This window comes from Lepidochelys olivacea (genome assembly GCF_965140295.1).
Source record: "Lepidochelys olivacea isolate rLepOli2 genome assembly, chromosome: 11".
Classification (NCBI taxonomy): Eukaryota; Metazoa; Chordata; order Testudines; family Cheloniidae; genus Lepidochelys; species Lepidochelys olivacea.
In genome coordinates this window covers 62,547,963-62,567,872 of record NC_140421.1, presented here as the reverse complement: position 1 = coordinate 62,567,872, position 19,910 = coordinate 62,547,963, and the positions used below count along the sequence as shown (strand labels likewise).

Here is a 19,910-nt window from a genome sequence, read left to right as displayed (position 1 = left end):
CAAAGCTGCAGAACAACAGAACACTTGGTGCCACGCCTCAACGGCAGAGTCTGTGCTATTGGAAGTTATCAAAACCCAGATTTTAAAGATTTTAAATGTAAGATCTTGAGATGAGCCAACAAGATAAAATTCAGATCTCGAATTGAGCATCCATCCCCGAAGTTCAAAGGTCTGAGTTTTGGGAACTGGCAAAGCTCATCACAGAAGTAAGTGCCAGCTGTGATGTTTACACCCAGGTCTGTACTTTTCCAAAGTTCAGGACTTTCTGATCTGCGGTTTTGGCTCACACCCATCTATAGTACAAACATAGTAAGTGCTATTTCCAGTAGAAAAGTTTAAATGTTTGATGGTCCCTCTTTTTTTTTTTTTTTGAATTAAGCAAAGGATGAACACGTGGAGCATTCATCATAATATGAAACACTTGATAAACGCTTAAAAAGGATCTTCTTGCTGTTTTCTACATGGGAATGGTACAAGACAGCATTCCTTTTCTAAGGATGCAAAATGGCTCTCTGCGTACCGAAGTAGTCGTCCTTTTAAACTTTTAACACTTCTGGTGCAAGCTGATGCAACTCAAAATGAAATGTCTAAGAAGAAAAGATCAGGGTTAAGGGCTTTTTATTGATTCTCCCCCTCCTACCTCCACTTTGGGATTAAAGTGATTTCCATTGTGACCCAACACTAGATGTAATTATAATTTCCATTTATATTTGTAGACTGTGTACAAAGAAGTGTAATAACGGACAGTCGAACATTTTCCATTGTCCATTAAAAAAGAAGAAACATTTCTGATGAAATCTCTGTAAGACCAAGGAACCACTGGAGTAATCTCTCACTAACAGAGCTTTCCTTAGATGTTCGATAACAAAAGAGAAGGGAGAGCAGCCAGCTCGTCACACAAAAGAATTACGTTAAAATGACATTAGGGTTGATACTCACTCCAATAATATCAAAGAAATTCTGCATTAAGAGTGCTAACAAGTGGCTGCAAAAAACAGTCATAGAATTCAGCAAATAATTTGTTTCATTAGTATTTACAATGTTAAGTGGAAAATACTGCATTCATGCAATGTTAAGGACGCACAGTTCAAATTGTAAAAAAAACTAGGAGATGCAAAAAATTAAGTTTCTGCAAGTAACATTGATTCAGCCACTTTGCACCTCCTGTGTGTTTTATAGTATGGACACAGGCCCTCCTTTTTTCAGTTTTTATTTTAACATTTCCTGGGAATGTATCAGTGTTTCTTACAAAAATTAAAAAATGGGCCAAAAAAAAAAAGGCAAAAAATTAACATCACAGTTTACTGTGTTAATATTGGGGGGGGGCGGGGTAGAAAAAAAAGCAACAAATAAAAAAAATAAGAGTATTGAAAGTAAAAGAAGTTCAGTACTGTGGTTTATTTCATAAACAGTACATTAACAAAACATACAAATATGCATGTGTACACGTGTCTTCCTCTACATTGCCTTACTTTAACAGATAGCCTCACATTTGCACTTAGACTAACTTATTATTAACATGAACACATCTACCTAATGTAATGTCTTGGATTTTCTTAACAAAATTAATATTTTCATGTATTTGAGTGTTCCAAATTTTGGGTGAAAATCAGTAAAAAGCAAATAATAGCGTTACAGAACCCAGGAATTTTTCAGTAAAAATTGAAAACGAAGGGCCTTAAGCGTGCATTTAGGCTGGGATTTTCAAAGGAGCCTAAGAGAGGTACGCACTCAGTTCCTACCAAATATCAAAGTTAAGCACATGCTTAATTACTTTGCTGGGCCTAAAAATCCTGGTTATTAGCCCTTGCTTAATTCCAATTGTAATTACATTCTACCTACTCAAAATTCCCTGTAGTTTCAATTGGATAAGCTCCACTGTTCTTCAGTTTCTGCCACAAACTGTTGGGTAGAATTAGTATGTACTGTTAAACTTTCACATTCCACTCCATAGGTGACTGCATTATAGCCACAGGTAAAGTGATCTCTGGATACAATTTTCAGAAATGCCTTAGTAATACAAGTGATGATGGAGAGGGAAGGTGCGTTAAGTAATATCTTCTATTGGACCAACTTCTGTTGATGAAAGAGACAAGCTTTCGAGCTTACACAGAGCTCTTCTTCAGGTCTTGTCTCGCTAATATCTCGGACCAACACGGCTACCACAATACCACAAAGAAGCCATGCTGAACATTTTATTCTCTTTACATGCAGTTGTAAAGCGTGTTGACTGTTTTGGGATCGTTAGGTGAAAGGCACTGTGTAAATGTCAATTTTTCTTACATTAGAACGTTCTGGTGTTACTTTTGTACAGTTTTATTTTGGTTTTGCTGTATCTGCAGTATGAATTATTACTTGCTGTTGGTTGTACAGCGTAACAGTACATTCGCTCCTGTGGGTTTTGTTTTTTTAACTGAGCCTCAGACCTGTAAAAGTGAGTGCACACACACCATTCTTTTTGTATATATTGCTTCTCTGTTTTTCAATACATGGAGTCAAAATTCATAATGAAAATGCCAAATCCATCTCAACAAAAGGGGTGAAATACTGTCATATGAACACAGTCTGCTGGTACCTTGATCCATGCAAAAAGTCATTCTCATGCATTTTTAGATGTGAAATCCCGCTGAGATTGTTTTTGCTTGCCAGATTTTGTTGCGTCCTACAGTAGATTGCACTGCAAAGTACCTTTTTTGACCTCAAAACAAAGGCTATTTTTTTTCTTTAAATGAAAAAAAGCTTCTACTATTAAATATGTGAGGACCTCCCACTTTTTCACGGGGGCTTTTTACTCAGGCTTGCGACTGCTAGTTCTTCTCTCTTCCACCAGGCATGGCTGCCAATTTCCAGAGCTCAGTTTGACAGAATCTAACACACAGTTCACATTCTCTTTGTCGAATTACATCTGAAGTGGAACCAAAATGGTTGGTAATTCACTTTCTATTAAAGTGTAACACCCGCCTTTCTCACTCCCTATGGCTGTTATGTAGTGGACATGTTTCCATGTTCTGCTTTGTTTTTTCAGCTGTTGCAAGAGTATGGGATATCAATTACTTTGTGCTCAGAGGATGCTGACCAGAGGAACAGCTCCTAGCTCACGTTACTTCTCACCTCTCTATCAATTGCTGTAACATCTAAATGAATGCCTATTGGAGTCTTCTTGAAGCAGAGCTCTCTCTCCCTTTTTCCATTAAATGGCTCATCAGAGTGGATCAACCCTTTAAAAAGTAATATTTACTAAAATGGGATACTTCCTGCTCAGCTTTTAAAAAACCAAAAAGGAGCACTAAGCTAGCAAAGTGAGGCCCACATTAATATAGATTAAAATCAGCAGCAAGTATGAATTTTGTTAACACCTACTTAATCAGATACAGTTGTATTTTAAACCTTGCTCTGTGGCACATAAAGATGTTAAGTGCAACAAGATACTAACGCTGCTTAAAGACTCAGTTAAGCTTTTAATATCTTTACTGTTTCCAAAATGCAAAGTTATTTAAAATTCCAGTCTAATGGTATACGTATTATATATGCTCATATATATGCTCACATGGACACATGAATAAAGTTTTTATTGGCCTGGCCACATAACTTATTAATATTACTTGTGGTGCAGCCAGAAATGAGTTATGCAAATCCTCCCAAATTAGGGTCAATAAAACCTTTATGCCATTTTACACCATCTTGAATTTTATTTATCCCACATTTTGAAGAAAACCTACAGCAGAACATTTTGTACAGGCATCAAATGATAGAAGAATTAATCTGAATATATATATTGTTTCTTGAGTTTTTAAAATATATATATATTTTAAAAACTAAAGAAACAAACAAATTTTTTCCAGGGCTAGAAATGAATGTTGCATGTTATAGGTAATCAGGGATGTCAATTTTTCTAATGGTATAATGGGACACAACAGGTGTTACTAGCCCCTAGCTGCCAGGAGATACGGGACCTTAATGTTAACCTTAACCAATACTGTTACTGCTCTGAACATTACCAATCCTGGATAGGAGCTTGGACCACAATAATTTTCCAGTCCAGGTTTTACTTGATTCATATTTGGGGAGAAGATAGATAGAATGCTATGGAAGGTTCTTTTGTTTAAAAAAACAAAACAAAACAGTTGCTATCTGAAAGGTTGGAATACTAGCAGTAATCCTGGGTTGGTGGGCAGAGAACAGATGACAAAACCAAATGTGTAAATCCTGTGTGTTACATGGCTCCAGAGTTTATCACATTGTTCTGGAATTTACCAGGTGGTTGAAGAAATGAAGGAATTTATTCCATGAGTTCCATGATTGCATTTAGGTCTGACCCAACACCTCCTGAAGTCAATGAGAATATTTCCAGTGATTCCAGCTGCCATTGGTTCATGCCCACGTTGACTTGAATGTCACTTCTTGCTATTACTCAATGTGTGACAGAATCAGGTCCTTAGAAAATACCACACTTGGATACTACACTGATGGGTGCAATAAAAGACCCTTGGGTGGATAAATGGAAGAAGAGAAAGATGGATGAAAAATTAAATTTAGAAAACTGTCTTGACATGTTTTTAGTAGGCCGATATCTAAACTGTTCAGAGAAATACACCCCTCACTCACGCAATGGAAGCAGTCTGGCTGCCACCTGCATGAGGTGTGTGGTAACAGCTGCACTACCAACTGCTTTTACTATTAACTTCTTTAGTGATCTCTCTCAATCCCAAATTAGGTACCTTTTAATCACTAATATTGTTAAACTCTCGCCCCACAAGGTGGCCAGGGCTTCACTGAGAACACTAGTGACCACTGACTTCAGTTTTGTTAAGAAGTCTGGCCCTTCTGCTTCTGTTTGGCTCAGTCTATCCCTCCTGGCATCCATTTTATTTTGCTTTCTTAGTGCATGGTATCATTTGTGCTTGTGGTATGCGTGCTGCATATTTGCTCATGAACCAGAACGATACTTCAGTTGCTGAGGTTCACATGGCCTGTAATTTTCGTAAGATGTCCAATTAAGATGGCCCACAAAAAAAGTACCTTTCTATTTTCTCATCATATTTTCTTCTTTCCTGTTCCATAATAGCATAGTTCCTAAGGGCGCTTTCTATGTTTGTTATGAGAGGCAGCATCTTGCTACTATGACAGCACAACTCTCTGATAACACCTTCTTTGCTGTAATTAAACCACCACATCTGTCCTGTAAAGATTGGATAAAGGGTAGGTGACGGGCTGAGGTTATAAAAACCAACAGCAGCCAGCCTTACTAGTGGACACCAATAGTACAATGGTTGAACAGCTATTCGTTTATTGGAGTCTAGCTGAATCTTGATAGACTGGGTGAGACTTTAATGGATTATGCTGTTAGAAGCTTGCTGAAGAATATTGATGGAGCAAGCTACGAAGTTGGACCTACTACGTTCTGTGTGTCCAAGGTATGTATTGATGGACTCTTTCCTTCCTCCTTTGCTGGTGGGATCTATCGGGTATTACTGTCACTTTTAATTGGCAAAGGCCTGTCTCTCAACCTCACCTCCAGGTCTATTTATCTAGAGAAAGTGAATCTCAAGAGCTTGGGCTGGAAGAGTTGTCTTTTCCTCAACTTATTTTAAGTGAACCTCAAGACAAAATGAAGTGCCATTTCCTCACTTTAAAAATCCAAGGTCTACACTTTTTCAGATTTAATTTATAATACATCTTAAGCAGCTATGTTTTCACCCTATATATAAAGATCTTCTATTTAGAAACCAGCCAGTTGAGTTTCCCGATCTGTTGGTCTCCTGGGCGATTTCAACATCAATGTTGATAATGCAGAGGATACATTTGCATTTCGTAGCACATCTCATTCCCCAGGTTTCACTCAGTATGTCACTCTGTTGATGTATTCTGTGGGACATACTCTTTGTTTTTTAATTTGAGCTCACTCTTTTTAATTTGCATTCACTTATCTTTTTTCCACAGATCCTTCATCTCAACCTAAAACGTTTTTACTGACACTTGTTTCTTTCATTAATGTTTTGTTGATGAAAATTTGTTTTGTTCTTGTACTCATTGGAGGGCTGGCTAATACTGCTTCTTTTTCTGTTAATGAGGCCACGACTCCATAATTTCACAATGTGTAATGTAATATTAACTCAAATGCTTCTCTTTGGAGACAGCCTTTTCCTAGATCTCTAGTTTTATTTTTAAGCAGAATTTAGTACCTTTATATTTAGTGGCTTATGCCTTGACATACACTAAATTCTCTACAAGACTCATGCTTTTTGTACATGTGACACTTTCAAGAATATTTATTTATCCCAACTAATATCTACTTACAACCTAGGCCAGCTGTTTAGTTTCAAAAAATTAATTGACTTTTAAACCATTCCATATTGCATCAACTGGCTCTTCGCTGTGAGGAGTTGAGAGGCTTTATTAGAAAAACTGACAAAATCCACCTCTGTCAGCCCCCCTGTCCACTTCCAAAGTATTCTTCTGGGAGATCTGTTTTTTAGTTTTTGTTTTTTTGTAAGAAATATCCCTGCTGCTGTAGATATTTTCTTTGCTAAATTTTCTTTAGTTACTCCCATGGAAATTGCAGAGGTGGCCTGACAGCTGCACTTCGTGACTTGATGTCTTGACCCTTGACCTTCTTGACTTCTTAAAGAATGCCTTTCAGCATTAAAGACCTAATTTGGTTTAGATAGGAAGCATCTTGTTAATTTCAACTCATGTTCCACTCTATTTTTAAGGAAGCTGAAATTACTCCTAAAAACAAACCCTCTTCACTTTCAAATTCTACGATAAGATTTTTGTAACTATGATCCTGTTTGCAATCTTTAAAGCCTCCTTTTACACAAGAGTTTTGGAGAAGTCATGTTTGCTTAGCTGCAAGCCCATTTTGTGAGATATGTTTAAAATAAACACCAACCTTCCCACTTTGCTGCCTGCTTTTCTATGCCTGATTTGAAGACACTCATTATTTAAGACAATAAATACACTTGTTTATGATCTCTATGCACTTTTTGGGGATTGGAGTTTGACTCTGTGTTTCAAAATAAGACTGAAGCCATCAGTGTGATACTGGGTCACGATTTCACCATAAAATGCTGCATGTACCAATATGCAGAAATAAGAGAATCTCTTCTTTTCTGCTTTGTATGGTTGGCCTGTATGGAACTATCACTGGTATGAGAAATTCCATTCAAGATTTAGACTCTGTCCTCCTCGAAGCATAATGACCTTCTTGATAGCTTGGCTTTTAGGCAGTTTTTGTAATAATCAGTTTTATTACTGGCAGTGGTAAGTACAGTAAGTTAGATAGTTAGACTCCACTGTGATTTTGGATTTAAGCTAATCTTTAAATGAGCACATCAGCTCAGTTCCTAAGCTAGTGCTCTATCAGGGAGGACCAATCTCTTTTTTCTCTGCATGTATTCCCTCTTGGCTGTTTTATTGCAACTTTTTTCCTGGAGGTCCTTGAGTAGTCCAATATTCCCATTAAAACTGATTCAGAACGCACCTGTCAGGACTTTAAAACCAACCAAAACCCTACACATATTTCACTTATAATGAGATCATTGCATGGGAAGATATCAGATTTTAGGATTTTGCTGTATTTTCAATAGAAGGGCCACTGTTGAGATAAAAATCATATTTAAAATTATTACTCAAGTTACTAACATTACTTTAGATTATTAAAACTGAAAATAAACAAAATCAAATGGTCCATTATAAATGCTCCTTGTTTATTTCTGATATTTGATTTTGGTTGATTGATATTGGACAATTAAGTTAGGCTATTCACTTTTGTTTTTAGTTAGTCACCGTTACATTCAATTTCCGATGTTACACACTCTTGTGCTTGGGTTTGCAACACTGAAATTAAAACACGTAAAATAAAATTTCTATTCATAAGAAGTTTTGGAATCTCCTCCTCTCCATTCACCCCTTTTACACTTTATTTTTTTTAACAAGATCTAAATTCTGGGCCTAAATTAAGTTAACAGCGGGTCAGCATTGCACCTTACGGTCCTTGTTGCAGCCTTTGTTCTGCGGATGCTGGTTTGTTTTCTTTTCCTGGCTTTTCAAGACAATGGGTGGCTAAGTTTTGTAATTACCATGAACCACTAATCATTGGGCACTTTTTTTTTTACTAAAGGCAGATTGACATTTTAAAATCTAAAATTAAGTGTTATTTTTGTAAACTCACATTTAATTAGCACAGTTAAGTATCCTTTCCTTGACTTGGAAAGCTTTTTAATTCTTACAAGAAGTTCCATCATCATCAGAATCTTTTTTTCCCTTTTGTATTGTAAAACAGCTATTTGATGCAGCAGAAAAGAAAAGTAACAGAGAAGGAGGTAGGCAGAATGGAGATCAGATAAGTATCACATTAGGATGACTTCATGAGCCCACCAAATAGAATACAAGCTCCCTGATTGAGAAACAATGGTGCCAAGATGAGGACAGAAGAGAGAAGTATGCAGAATGAGAGTGGCACATTGAGCAAAACATTTCAGCACAGTCAAGAAACTTAGCAGAACAATGATTCCCCCATCAAAAAGCAATAGGAGGCAGATGGAAGAGTGACAATAAAAAAGAAAAACATTGAGAGCTTGGAGAATAATATAAGAAATAAGAGAGATCTGCGGGACCAGTATAGGTTAATGTGGAGAGGGGACCAAGAAAGGGGCCAGAAGATCAAGGTTTACATGGTTTCAGTAGCTAGATTGCACACGTGGCATGGAGGAGCTGCAGCCCCACATCCTGGCCCCAACTGAGAATATTGGACTTGACCTTCTCAGACTGATTTATCTGCATGATTGTAGCATATACATCCCACACCTTTGCCCAGTTATACCATTATTAGATCCCAGTGCACACTACAAACTTTAACCAAGTGTTGGACAATCATGTTGTAACCAGTCCTCTGACATTTCATAGAATATCAGGATTGGAAGGGACTCAGGAGGTCATCTAGTCCAACCCCCTGCTCAAAGCAGGACCAATTGCCAATTTTTGCCCCATATACCTAAATGGCCCCCTCACAGATTGAATTCACAACCCTGGGTTTAGTGGGCCAATGCTCAAACCACTGAGCTATCCCTTCCCCCAAAAGTCAGTGATATTCTCCCACACTGTTCTTTAGTAGATGGGAGTTACCCTATTGTAGAACAGGCTATGGGATTGTCCCACCATCTTAGAATCATAGCACATCAGAGTTGGAAGGGACCTCAGGAGGTCAGCTAGTCCAACCCCCTGCTCAAAGCAGGACCAATCCCCAATTATTTGGCTCAGATCCCTAAATGGCCCCCTCAAGGATTGAACTCACAGCCCTGGGTTTAGCAGGCCAATGCACAAACCACTGAGCTATAGATGTTTCTGTAATGTAGGTAGTCCTTAGGAGTGAGGTGGAGTCAGCGATGTCATTCAGATAGGCAGGAGACACAATAGGGAGAGGCGCTTGGGACTATATTTTCTATCTGGGAAAACTGATTTAAAGGATGAGGGAGTTTAATCCTCCACTGTTCATGAACTTCATTGATTTTTCAAGATTTGTCATGTGTGGAAGAAGAAGTTAAGATCTGAGGCAAGTTAACTAGTTTAGATACGTGTGTGACCACATAATCTGTGTGACAGTCAACAGTTTACAGTGCAGTGACTTAAGGACAAGAATGGACATCAAAATACATTAGTACTATATCACTAAGCTAGATAAAGGATAGAGTGGTCAGTAATGGAAGAGGGAGTGGAAGAGGGAGGGATACAGATTAATTGTTGCTTATCCCAAGATGAGAAAGTTGCCTACCTCTCTACAGAATTTTGAGGGAAAAAATAAATGCAGCTAAAAAGGAGTTGTTTCAGCCTCCAGGTGAACATTTCAAATTCTATGATGACTGCAACAGGCAAGTATATTCTACTGAACATCAGAAGTTGACAGATTAGCTTTGTACAAATGCATAAGATATACTCAGTAACACAGCCTCCATGACGGAACAGACCTTTGATAATTCTCAAGATCTGTCTGGACTTGGATTAATAAATTATTTCATTGCTAGTAAAAGTTTGGCGAGAGTGACACATTTATAAACATACAACATGTGGGTTATTCTGTGCACTCTCCTTTGTCCCAGGTTATTGCTACTAAAGTTGCAGTGGGGTCCATGATCAGTACTGGCATTACTGGGAATACACATCTGTTGAATGTAATATCATTGCCATCCTCTTGCACGTGCTAAAAACAATGCTGCAGTAAGCAAATGGAAATTCCAAGGCAGTGCATAATGCAGATATTAATTGAAGAGACAAACAAAGGAAAACAGAAGAGCAGATAAGTTTTAAGTGCTAGGAAAGGTGTCAGAAGATAACTAGGTAGAACATCACAGGAATGATATCATAGGAGACAGTGATGTTTTTTTGGTTAGCTGTATACCAAAGGAGAGCAGTTTACAGTTTAAATGGGACATACAAATCAAACAAACAATGCACTGGATGAGCCACATGGCCGTTCTAACCAAGAAGATAGCCATTTTTAATTAGCAGGTGACCTTTTTACTGAAGCAGCTTAATACTGATGCAAGTTTCAAAAAAGGAATTTTAAGGAATTATTCGCATGGAAAGAGGGTCGTTGCCTTGTACAATGGGAGTGAGAGGCAATTCCAGAAGACGAAGGCAGCCCGGAAGTGCAGATGAGATGAGAGTTGAAGGTTATGAAGGGAAAAGCGAGGTGGGGAGTTATTTGCAGTACCCAAGAGAAAAGCAATGGAGCTGTAAAATGAGAGCAGACTTGTCAGCAAAAACAGACTTCACCATCTTGAAATAATGGCAACTAGTGTGAACTTGATGAGGAAGCCAGTAGAGCTTGGTGAGGAACCTACGCTTCTTGTCTGTCTCTATGAGGGCCTCCTTTATGAGGGCAGCTGTTACGGAAATTCTTCTTTTGCCCAGAATGGTGGGAAATGACTTTTGCCTACATGACTGTCAATGCTGCCTCACAAACTGTCCTGCAGGGAAGGCTCCAACCCCTTTGGCGATGCTGTCTTCATGCCTTTAGTGAGAAACGGAAGCTGCTCAGCCTCTTTAACTTATCCACGAGAAGGTTAAAAGATGAGGTGATCACAGTGTACAAGCACCTACCTGAGCAGAGATTTCTGACAATAGGCAGCTCTTTAATCTAACCAAAAAAGGCACAAGATCCAATGACTGGAAGCTGAAGCTAGATAAATTTGGACTAGAAACAAGGTACAATTTTTTAATCCTGAGGGTGAATAACCTGTGTAACAACTTACCTAGAGAAGCGGTGGATTCTCCATCTTAAAATCAAGACTAAATATCTTTGTATAAGACATTCCATAGCTCAGAGGTGGCCAAACTTACTGACCCTCTGAGCTGCATACGACAATCTTCAGAAGTTCCAGAGCTGGGGCACACCTGCCGGAGCTTGGGGGTTTAGCACCACTCCTGCTGAAGCCCCAAGGCCTGGCTGGTGCGCTGTGGGGCTCAAGCCCCAAGGCCCCCCTCCCCACTGGACAGAAGTGCCTACCCTACCACCCCACTGCAAGGCTGAGGTTCTGAGCTCCCCCCACCCCAAGTCTGGTGGGTGGACAATGGGGTGGCTCAGCGAGCCGTACCATAACGGTAAAGAGCCGCACATGACTCATGATCCACAGTTTGGCCACCCATGCACAGCTCAAACAGAAGTTATGAGCTTGATGCAGAAACTACTGGGTAAGGCTCTAGGGGCCTGTGTTATTAAGCAGCTCAGACTAGATGATCACAATGGTCCTGTTTGCCCTTGGAATCTATGATACCCTTTTTATTTACTGACCTAGGAAATGCGAGTTGCATAGCGGATCCTGAACATGAGTCTCCTGGCAAAGGCAATGCATTGTGCTGCCACTTCTTTAATTAATACATCAATAGATTTCCCATCTTTGGGGTACATATTATATTGAACATAAACACACTTGTGAAAGTGCCGTTCTGCTCAGCCCTCTTCTCCTTGGCCACGGAAATGATCGATACAATCTGAATTTATTTTTTAGTCTTTACGGTTATTTTTTAATGTTCTTTTTGCCTCAGATGCTTGTTCTTGAATCATATGAAGAACCTTGAGGAACTGAAACATTGACTTTTTGTGACATCAGCATTTCTTACTAGCAAGGGGGCTGAGATTTGTGGTATATATCACAGCATCACCAATCCCTGGGTCTGTTTTAGTGACTGACAGCTTAGTTACTAGTCAGAGCCTACTTCCGAATCCATTAGGAGAAAGGAATAACTCTTCATGCTTAGGACATAATATTTCTCCAATTGGGGCTGCCATGAGCAAAATTATAGCTTACGTTATGACAGACCGCAATGAAATTGAAGTGCAAAAAAAACCCTGTGAGCAATTAAACCAGCTTCAAGTGCATATTTGTCCACTGGTTTAACCAAACAAATACTTCAAATGTGAAAGAGAGAGAGGTGGGTTACTGAAGACAAACAAACAAAAATATTTTTCTAGCTCCTCATACTATAACCATGCTCCTATTTCCCAAATAGTCCCCCGCGGAGCCGAAGAATCAAGTCCTTGAAGATTTAACATTGCTTAATAATACCATTCAGCACTACTCAGCCTTAGCCCTGGGGCATCGCATAGCTGCTGAGTGCCAAGAACTGTATCTTTCTTGCAAAGCTTTATGTTCTGCCTTTACCATTTTGCTTCCATCTGGAGATGATATAGCACAGTGCAGTATGAGATGGGGACCTGCCACTAGCCTGCCATAGTAACACACCAATAACTCAGTAGATAACATTTGCGTCTCTCTAGATGTTTTCAAATAAAGCCTATAATCTGATACTAGCTTCGATAAAAACTTGACCACATAACTCAGTTGGCTACTGATTAAGCTAGCCACATATTAAAGCTTCTTTTAAGGCTGTTGCCTACTTTTCTTAACAGACAGAAGTATTTCAACTTTTAATTAAAAAATAACCTTACATACAACAGATCCTGCTCCCATCAAAGTCAGCAGGGTTTTTGTCACTGAGCTCAACAGGAAGAGGATTACCTCCATATATTTTAAATTCTTTGCTTCTTTTGTTGATAAGGCAAACACACTTACAGAACCGCATTTTCTCTAATTCTGCTCTAAAATAGAGGTCATGAGCCAGTGAAGCTACATTGATTTACACCAGCTAAGAATCTGATCCATTGTGCTTTGGTTAAACTTCTCAGCACCCAGAGGGAAGGGAGATGAAAACATAAGGCCACAGGGCAAAGTGCCACGGGTGTTTTAAAACTGGGATTTGAACTTTAATGAAAGATATAGCAGGAGAGCTTGGGTATGCTACCAATGACAATCATGCCTTCTTTGTAGGTAGCCTCGCACACCTTCAGAGTTGAATGGGTGCCCTGGGAACATACGGCATATTTTTCAAAATAATGTGATGGTAACCCTAGTTCTCTCGTGTCCATTTCAGAGGGATGCCAAAGCTCTCTATTTATTCGTTCATTCCAATCTCTCATGCCCTCCAACATGGCTCCTGCTTGTTGCCAGGTAGCAGTAACAGTTTTATTGCAAGGGCATCTAATTATTCCAGCTATTGTGCTGATTTTTTTCCCAAGAGAAATCAGCCACAGCCCAAGCCCGGATACTTTCCTTCCTCTTGCAGAAGTGTTCTCCCCTCTTCCCTGGAACTTTTGAAGCTTTACTTGTCTGCTTGGTGAATTTAGGTAAGTCCCACATGCTGGTGACAGAGACTTACTTTTATAAAACGATGTAAGATTAGAAATGTGCTTAATTTGTTAGGAAATGGTCTCTGCAACCCCATTCCGCCACCCCTTTCTAGCCCTAAAAGCCAGCTGTTTACACGCAATTACACCTTTTTTACACTGATTGGCTGATAAAAGGAAGGTGAGAAGGATTTTGATAATTTACCGTTAGATCAGACTGCCCACATTTTTTACAAATTTCCCAGAATGTTCAAGATGCCCAGTTTGATCACACTGCCCATGACAGGTTTCAAAGTAGCAGCCATGTTAGTCTATATCCACAAAAGAAAAGGAGGACTTGTGGCACCTTAGAGACTAACCAATTTATTTGAGCATAAGCTTTCGTGAGCTACAGCTCACTTCATCGGATGCATTTTCCCATGACGAGCTTTGGGAAAACTCAAGACGATTGCATAATGCTAGGGACAGGCCAATCAGGCTGCAGTCAGTGATGGGCAGCTGAGCGAGAGCTCTAATAGAGAATAAGAACAGCACAGAATAAAATGCCAGCAGTGTGCAGATGACATTCAGCTATACATCACATCCAGATCAGACGGAAACAGCACCCTCCCACAGGTGTCCAATGGCTTGACTGAATTCAACACCTGGATGAGCAGCAGGTGAATAAAGCTGAGCCCTGGAAAAAAGGAGGGGATACTGGTGGGGAGAGGGAAATACATTGAAGAACATGCCACCTCGATAAGGACATCGATCTATCTTAAGGTTTTGTACTGCTGCCCATTCCTCCTCGTAGCTGAGTGCTTTCCATGTAAAATAGGTTATTAACGATCTGAAGGCAGATTTCCAGAGTTCTCGGCCCTGGTTTTCACCTGGACTCCTCTGTACTTCCGGATATTCAAACGGCCAGCTCTGCAAAATAATCCTCATTTCCATTAGTGGCTGCCAGGAAGAGTGCAGCCTCTTCTGCTGGATTCAGACTTTGCCCAGTGACCCACTCATTTATGATCTCTGGCCTTGATTACTATGGTGCTTTCAGAGAAGTAAACTTACAAGAGCTCTTTGCAATTGGTTCAGAACACAGCAGCCCGTCTGTTGAACAACACATGCAGTCGAGAGCACATCACTCCAATGCTCTGCTCTCTCCATGATGGAAGCATTATGGAGGCAAACTACTGATATTGCATGAACCCTGGCAGTGTGGGTGCTAAGACCATGAGGTACTGACACCCCTACTAAAGTACAGTGTGACTCATGGTATAGCCTAATCTTCTTAGACAGGCACTGAGCAGAAGTGACCCCCTCTTTACACTGATCCCCAAAGGCCATAGAAAATCTTGATAACTTCCTAAATTCCCCGTCCTATCCAGCTAAACCCTCAAACCCCTGTCGAGATTTAGGGTATGGAGTCCAGTTTCCACTAGCTAAAATTGAGGTTTTGAGAAGAACATGGGGAGATTAATGGGTTGAGTCAGATGGAAGTACTCAGGAAAAAACAATTGGGTGTCATTGTGAATAGCTCACAGGAATTGCCTACTAAGGATGTTGCTGCCCTCACAAAAGCAAACAAGACACAGGATGCAAAAAGAACAGGATGGAAAATAGCAGTGAAAACAGTTAATGTCATATAAAAGAATGGTTTGCTCATATCTGGAACACTGTGATCAGTTCTGGTCATTCTAGCTCAAAAAAAGATAGAGCTGAAATAAGAGGGAATTCAGAGACAGGTAATTAAAGTGATTAGAGGCATAGGAAGACTACCATATTTACAGAGATTGAAAAGAATAGGATTGTTTAGTTTGGAGAGCAGATGAATAAGAGAGGACATGAAAGAGGAAGGCAAAACAATGAATGGGGCAGAGAAGGTATATTGGGCATTGCTGTTCAAGTTTTTCTTGTGATTCAAGAACAAGTGGCTGATCAATAAAATGAAAGGCAGTAAGATTTAAAACTGATAAAAAGGTTAATTTTTTTTAATACTCTACATATACTTAACCTGTGGAACTTGCTGCTAAAAGGTATAACTGAGGACAAGAACTTAGTAGGATTCAGAAAAAAGGGTTGGACATATATATGGATGAGAACAGAAAAAATTATAAAAACCATTGCTAAGAATCAAACAGCAGGCTATTAAGCAGTGTTGCTGCCACGGTGTTGGTCCCAGTATATGAGAGATAAGTGGGTGAGACTTCTAATAGAGCAGCTTCTGTTGACGAAAGAGAGACACTTTCAAGCTTCAGAGAACTTTTCTTCAGGTCCTTTGAGGCTTTGTGGAACTTGAAAGCATGTTCCTCCACCAACAGAAGTTGGTCCAATAAAAGATATTACCTCACCCACCTTATCTCACTAATATCCCGGGACCAATGTCACTAGACCACCACTGCAAACAACCACCAACACAAATCAATAATAGGCAGTCATTGAACCACAGGTCCATTCTGTGGTTTAAACAACACAACACACATTAAAAAGTACTTACTTAAGTCCAACAATGCTGAAGTTTGTGAAACAGCTTTTCGAAAAGAGATCTAATTATTTTCAAGCATTGAGATATTCTCTATATTCTAGAGAGACTAACAAATTTACTTGAGCAAAAGCTTTCGTGAGCTACAGCTCACTTCATCGGATGCATTCGACGAAGTGAGCTGTAGCTCACAAAAGCTCATGCTCAAATAAATTGGTTAGTCTCTAAGGTGCCACAAGCACTCCTCTTCTTTTTGCGAATACAGACTAACACGGCTGCTACTCTGAAACCTCTATATTCTAGTTCATAGTGGTATGTCATATTACATTAAGCCTTTGCAACAACAGATTTAGAAACAAACAGTCAAATGGAAAAAATAGAAGAAAAGATGTAGCTACAATGCACGCTCATTTATTTCCCACAGATACCAGCACTGATGTGCCATGCCCTTTGGGGTCCTCAGGAAACGTGGCACCAGTTGATTGTCTCACCCTCATTTAGGAAAACTTGCTCCTCCACATCTCCACCTAAGATCCACTTTCTTGCTTAGCATGCTTGGAGGGTAAATATTCTCTATTTTCATTTTCTCCCCACTGCTCTAACCTTTCTTCATTTCTTTTTCTAGCTTGCTAATTCTCACACTCTGCTATTAGAACTCTCACAGAACCTGGATTGTAATCTTTGAAAGGTTTCCTCTTTGCCACGCCCTGCTGATTCCAGACTAAAGTTATTCATAAAAAAACCCCCAAAACCTCCAAGAATTCTCTCTCATTTCCAGTGGAGTTGAGTTACAGTATATAGTTACCATATTGGAACAGGATTGTTAGTCAAATTTTCCTTCCAGCAATGGTGGTGCTGTAGGAGCTGTCACGGCTGCAGTGCAGATGCCTCACAGCAATGCTCTGTCATTGCCAGTTATGATTTTAGCACTATAAACTTTGTCACAGTTATGCCCTGCTAAGACCTGCTATAACTCTAGCACACTAAGCTTCCTCATTGTCATGTTCTTTCCCTGTGGATCATGACTCTTGCTGACATGTTCAATGAGAACGACTTTATTTTTTTAAAAATCAACTGTCTAAATTATTAATACAGTTATAAAGATGGCACTAAATCATCAGCAGAAGGCAGCGAGACAAAACTGCAACATAATCTCTCATTTCAGAGCCAGACGGCTGTTCTATGCAGATAGAATCAGTGCACGAGGAAGCCTCAGTGATGTACCTGGGTAAGGATGCATATTGCCTTTCCATCCCTTCAAAGCGGAGATTGTGTGAACTCCCATCTGGACCTTTTCCAGACACCTGTGGAGAGAAGAGTAATTAGAGATGAAGATCAATTATACACACCAGTTACTGACAATGAATCTCAAAATGATAATCAGAGAACAAATGATGCTGCAGGGTGCCAAAATCAACAAAAGAAAGGCAAGGGCTCAGAGAATCCACAAATCCCATACTTAATCTTATCACTACTAACAAGAAAGGGTTCCATATCAAAGGACTGTTTAGAACAGGTCCTCAGTGCAGTTCCCTTGGCAGTAGGCCAGCAGGGATACTGTAAACTTTTTAGGTTAGTCTCCCACCTGTAATTCAGCAAAATCAGGAGATAAACCTGATTAAATAAAAGCATTTTAATATTGCCGAGTAATGCACACATTATTCAAAGGAAAGAATGAGTTTACATACTAGTTCCAGATCTGTTTATCATCTGTTGTCAATTTTTCTACAGTAAAAAATGTGATATAAACAACCTTTGCTTTCATTCATAACACAAATCCAGAAGCTTTCCCTAACACTGTTGTAAAGCTGAATATCCAACAGGAAGGTCAGTGCATTTATCATGTTCTAGTGTCGTTTCAGAAGTGAAGCATTAATGTGCTCAGGGAAAACATCAGCTCGCTACTTGGTTTGTTTTCAAGATGGCAGCTGTGGTTGGCTGGATGTGAAATCCTATCAGGAAGACTCAAACTGAGGTAAGAATGCTGAACTTAGACGCTTTTAGCTTATAGGAGTTGTCTCAATTTCACTCTCTCAATGCCTGCTGATGGCCCAAGTGTTAAGAGCCTTGTTAAAATGGAGCTATTAGTCTTTTCCTCCATAAATGCAGAAGGCTCACTGACTGCACTCAGTGTTTCCTACATTAGTATGTAGTCCTATTCTGGCACTGCTAGAATCAGCAGTTTTATAAAGCAATATACCGTGAGGCCATTAAAAATCCCCTTCCCCCTTTACAGATTAATGGCAGAAGGGAAGATTTAATGCCTTTTCAAACGCTTCTTAACAATTCATTAAGAAGAAAAGAATAAATCACACTCGGCTTTCTGTAAATGTCTGATTATAAAAAGAGGAAACACAAACTAAAAGTAACATGTTTTTCACATTCTACAGGTTAGAGAGCACCCTTCTGTCAATCTTATCATTTATGCACAATACGTCAGTTTCACTAAAGAGATTTAAAACCTGTCGTGATGGAAAGTTTGTGCAGTGAGTTGTAATTAGGCTTATTCCCCTGTATATAATGTTTTCATGTACAATATCTCTTAGAGAGATCCATAACAAAAAACAAGTCCAGTGTAAACAGATGTATTATCAGATTAAGTTGCTAGGCAGAGAGAGTTTCAGGAATTATTCTAGACTAGTAGCATTATGCCAAGTCTGCCTCCTAATATTCTGGAGCTAATATTAGTAATAATCCAGTATTTTGCTAAGTGAACAACCTATTCTGGAGGGGCCCGTGGCTAATGCCTCTTGCTTTGAATCAAAATGGTAAGGGGACCTTAAGGGGTTGATGAGTACCAGAAAATAATCATCTCTGATTTGAAATAAACCTACTTTAATAGTGCCTCACTTAGGGAAAAAAATATCACTGTCCTAGATTTCATAAGGAGAGTAGAAGGCCAAACAGATTATTTTGTTCATTTTTCCACCAGTAAAAGTGACACACGCTTTACACAGAAAGTAAGTACAAAAATTCACAGTCACTTCAGCTGTTCTCACACTTCTAATTTGAGCGGTTTGGTAATTTTCCTTAAATAGATGGGTACTCAGGTGATAGACAATCCCAGAACTTTTTGCTATTTTTTGCGGAAAAGCAAAGAAAAGAAAACAGATTTAAGCTTTTGTTTACTGAGCACAAAAATCATGTAAAACACGGTCTACCTGCGTGATGCATGATAGAGGATACAGGATAAATGATACACACAGGTAGTTAATTGCAAATTCTAAGCCAGAATGCAAATTTCCTGGTGATTACTTTTAAGCCTACTAAGGCCTGATCTACACTACGAGTTTATGTCAGATTTAGCAGTGTTAAATTGAATTAACCCTGCACCCGTCTACACAACGGAGCCATTTTTTCCGACATAAAGGGCTCTAAAAACTGATTTCTGTACTCCTCCGCAACGAGGGGATTAGCGCTGATATCAACATCGCCGTTTCGAATTAGGGTTAATGTGGACACAATTCGAAGGTATTGGCCTCCGGGAGCTATCCCACAGTGCACCACTGTGACCGCTCTGGACAGCGCTCTGAACTCGGATGCACTGGCCAGGTATACAGGAAAAGCCCTGGGAACTTTTGAATCACATTGCCTGTTTGGCCAGCCGAGCTCATCAGCAGGTGACCATGGAGTCCCAGAATCGAAAAAGAGCTCCAACATGGACCGAACTGGAGGTACAGGATCTGACTGTTGTATGGGGAGAGGAATCCATGCTATCGGAACTACGTTCCAAAAGATGAAATGCCAAAACATTTCAAAAAATCT

At 39.5% G+C, this 19,910-nt stretch overlaps 1 protein-coding gene across 1 annotated transcript in view; it reads right to left on the bottom strand.

Annotated features, from left to right (window-relative positions):
* Nucleotides 1-19,910, bottom strand: part of PARD3B (par-3 family cell polarity regulator beta) — a 607,862-nt gene that overhangs the window by 20,236 nt on the left and 567,716 nt on the right. Inside the window, exon 22 of the mRNA XM_084642618.1 lies at nucleotides 17,370-17,449. Coding sequence (XP_084498744.1) covers nucleotides 17,370-17,449 — 80 coding nt within the window. The remainder of the gene's footprint in view (nucleotides 1-17,369; nucleotides 17,450-19,910) is intronic.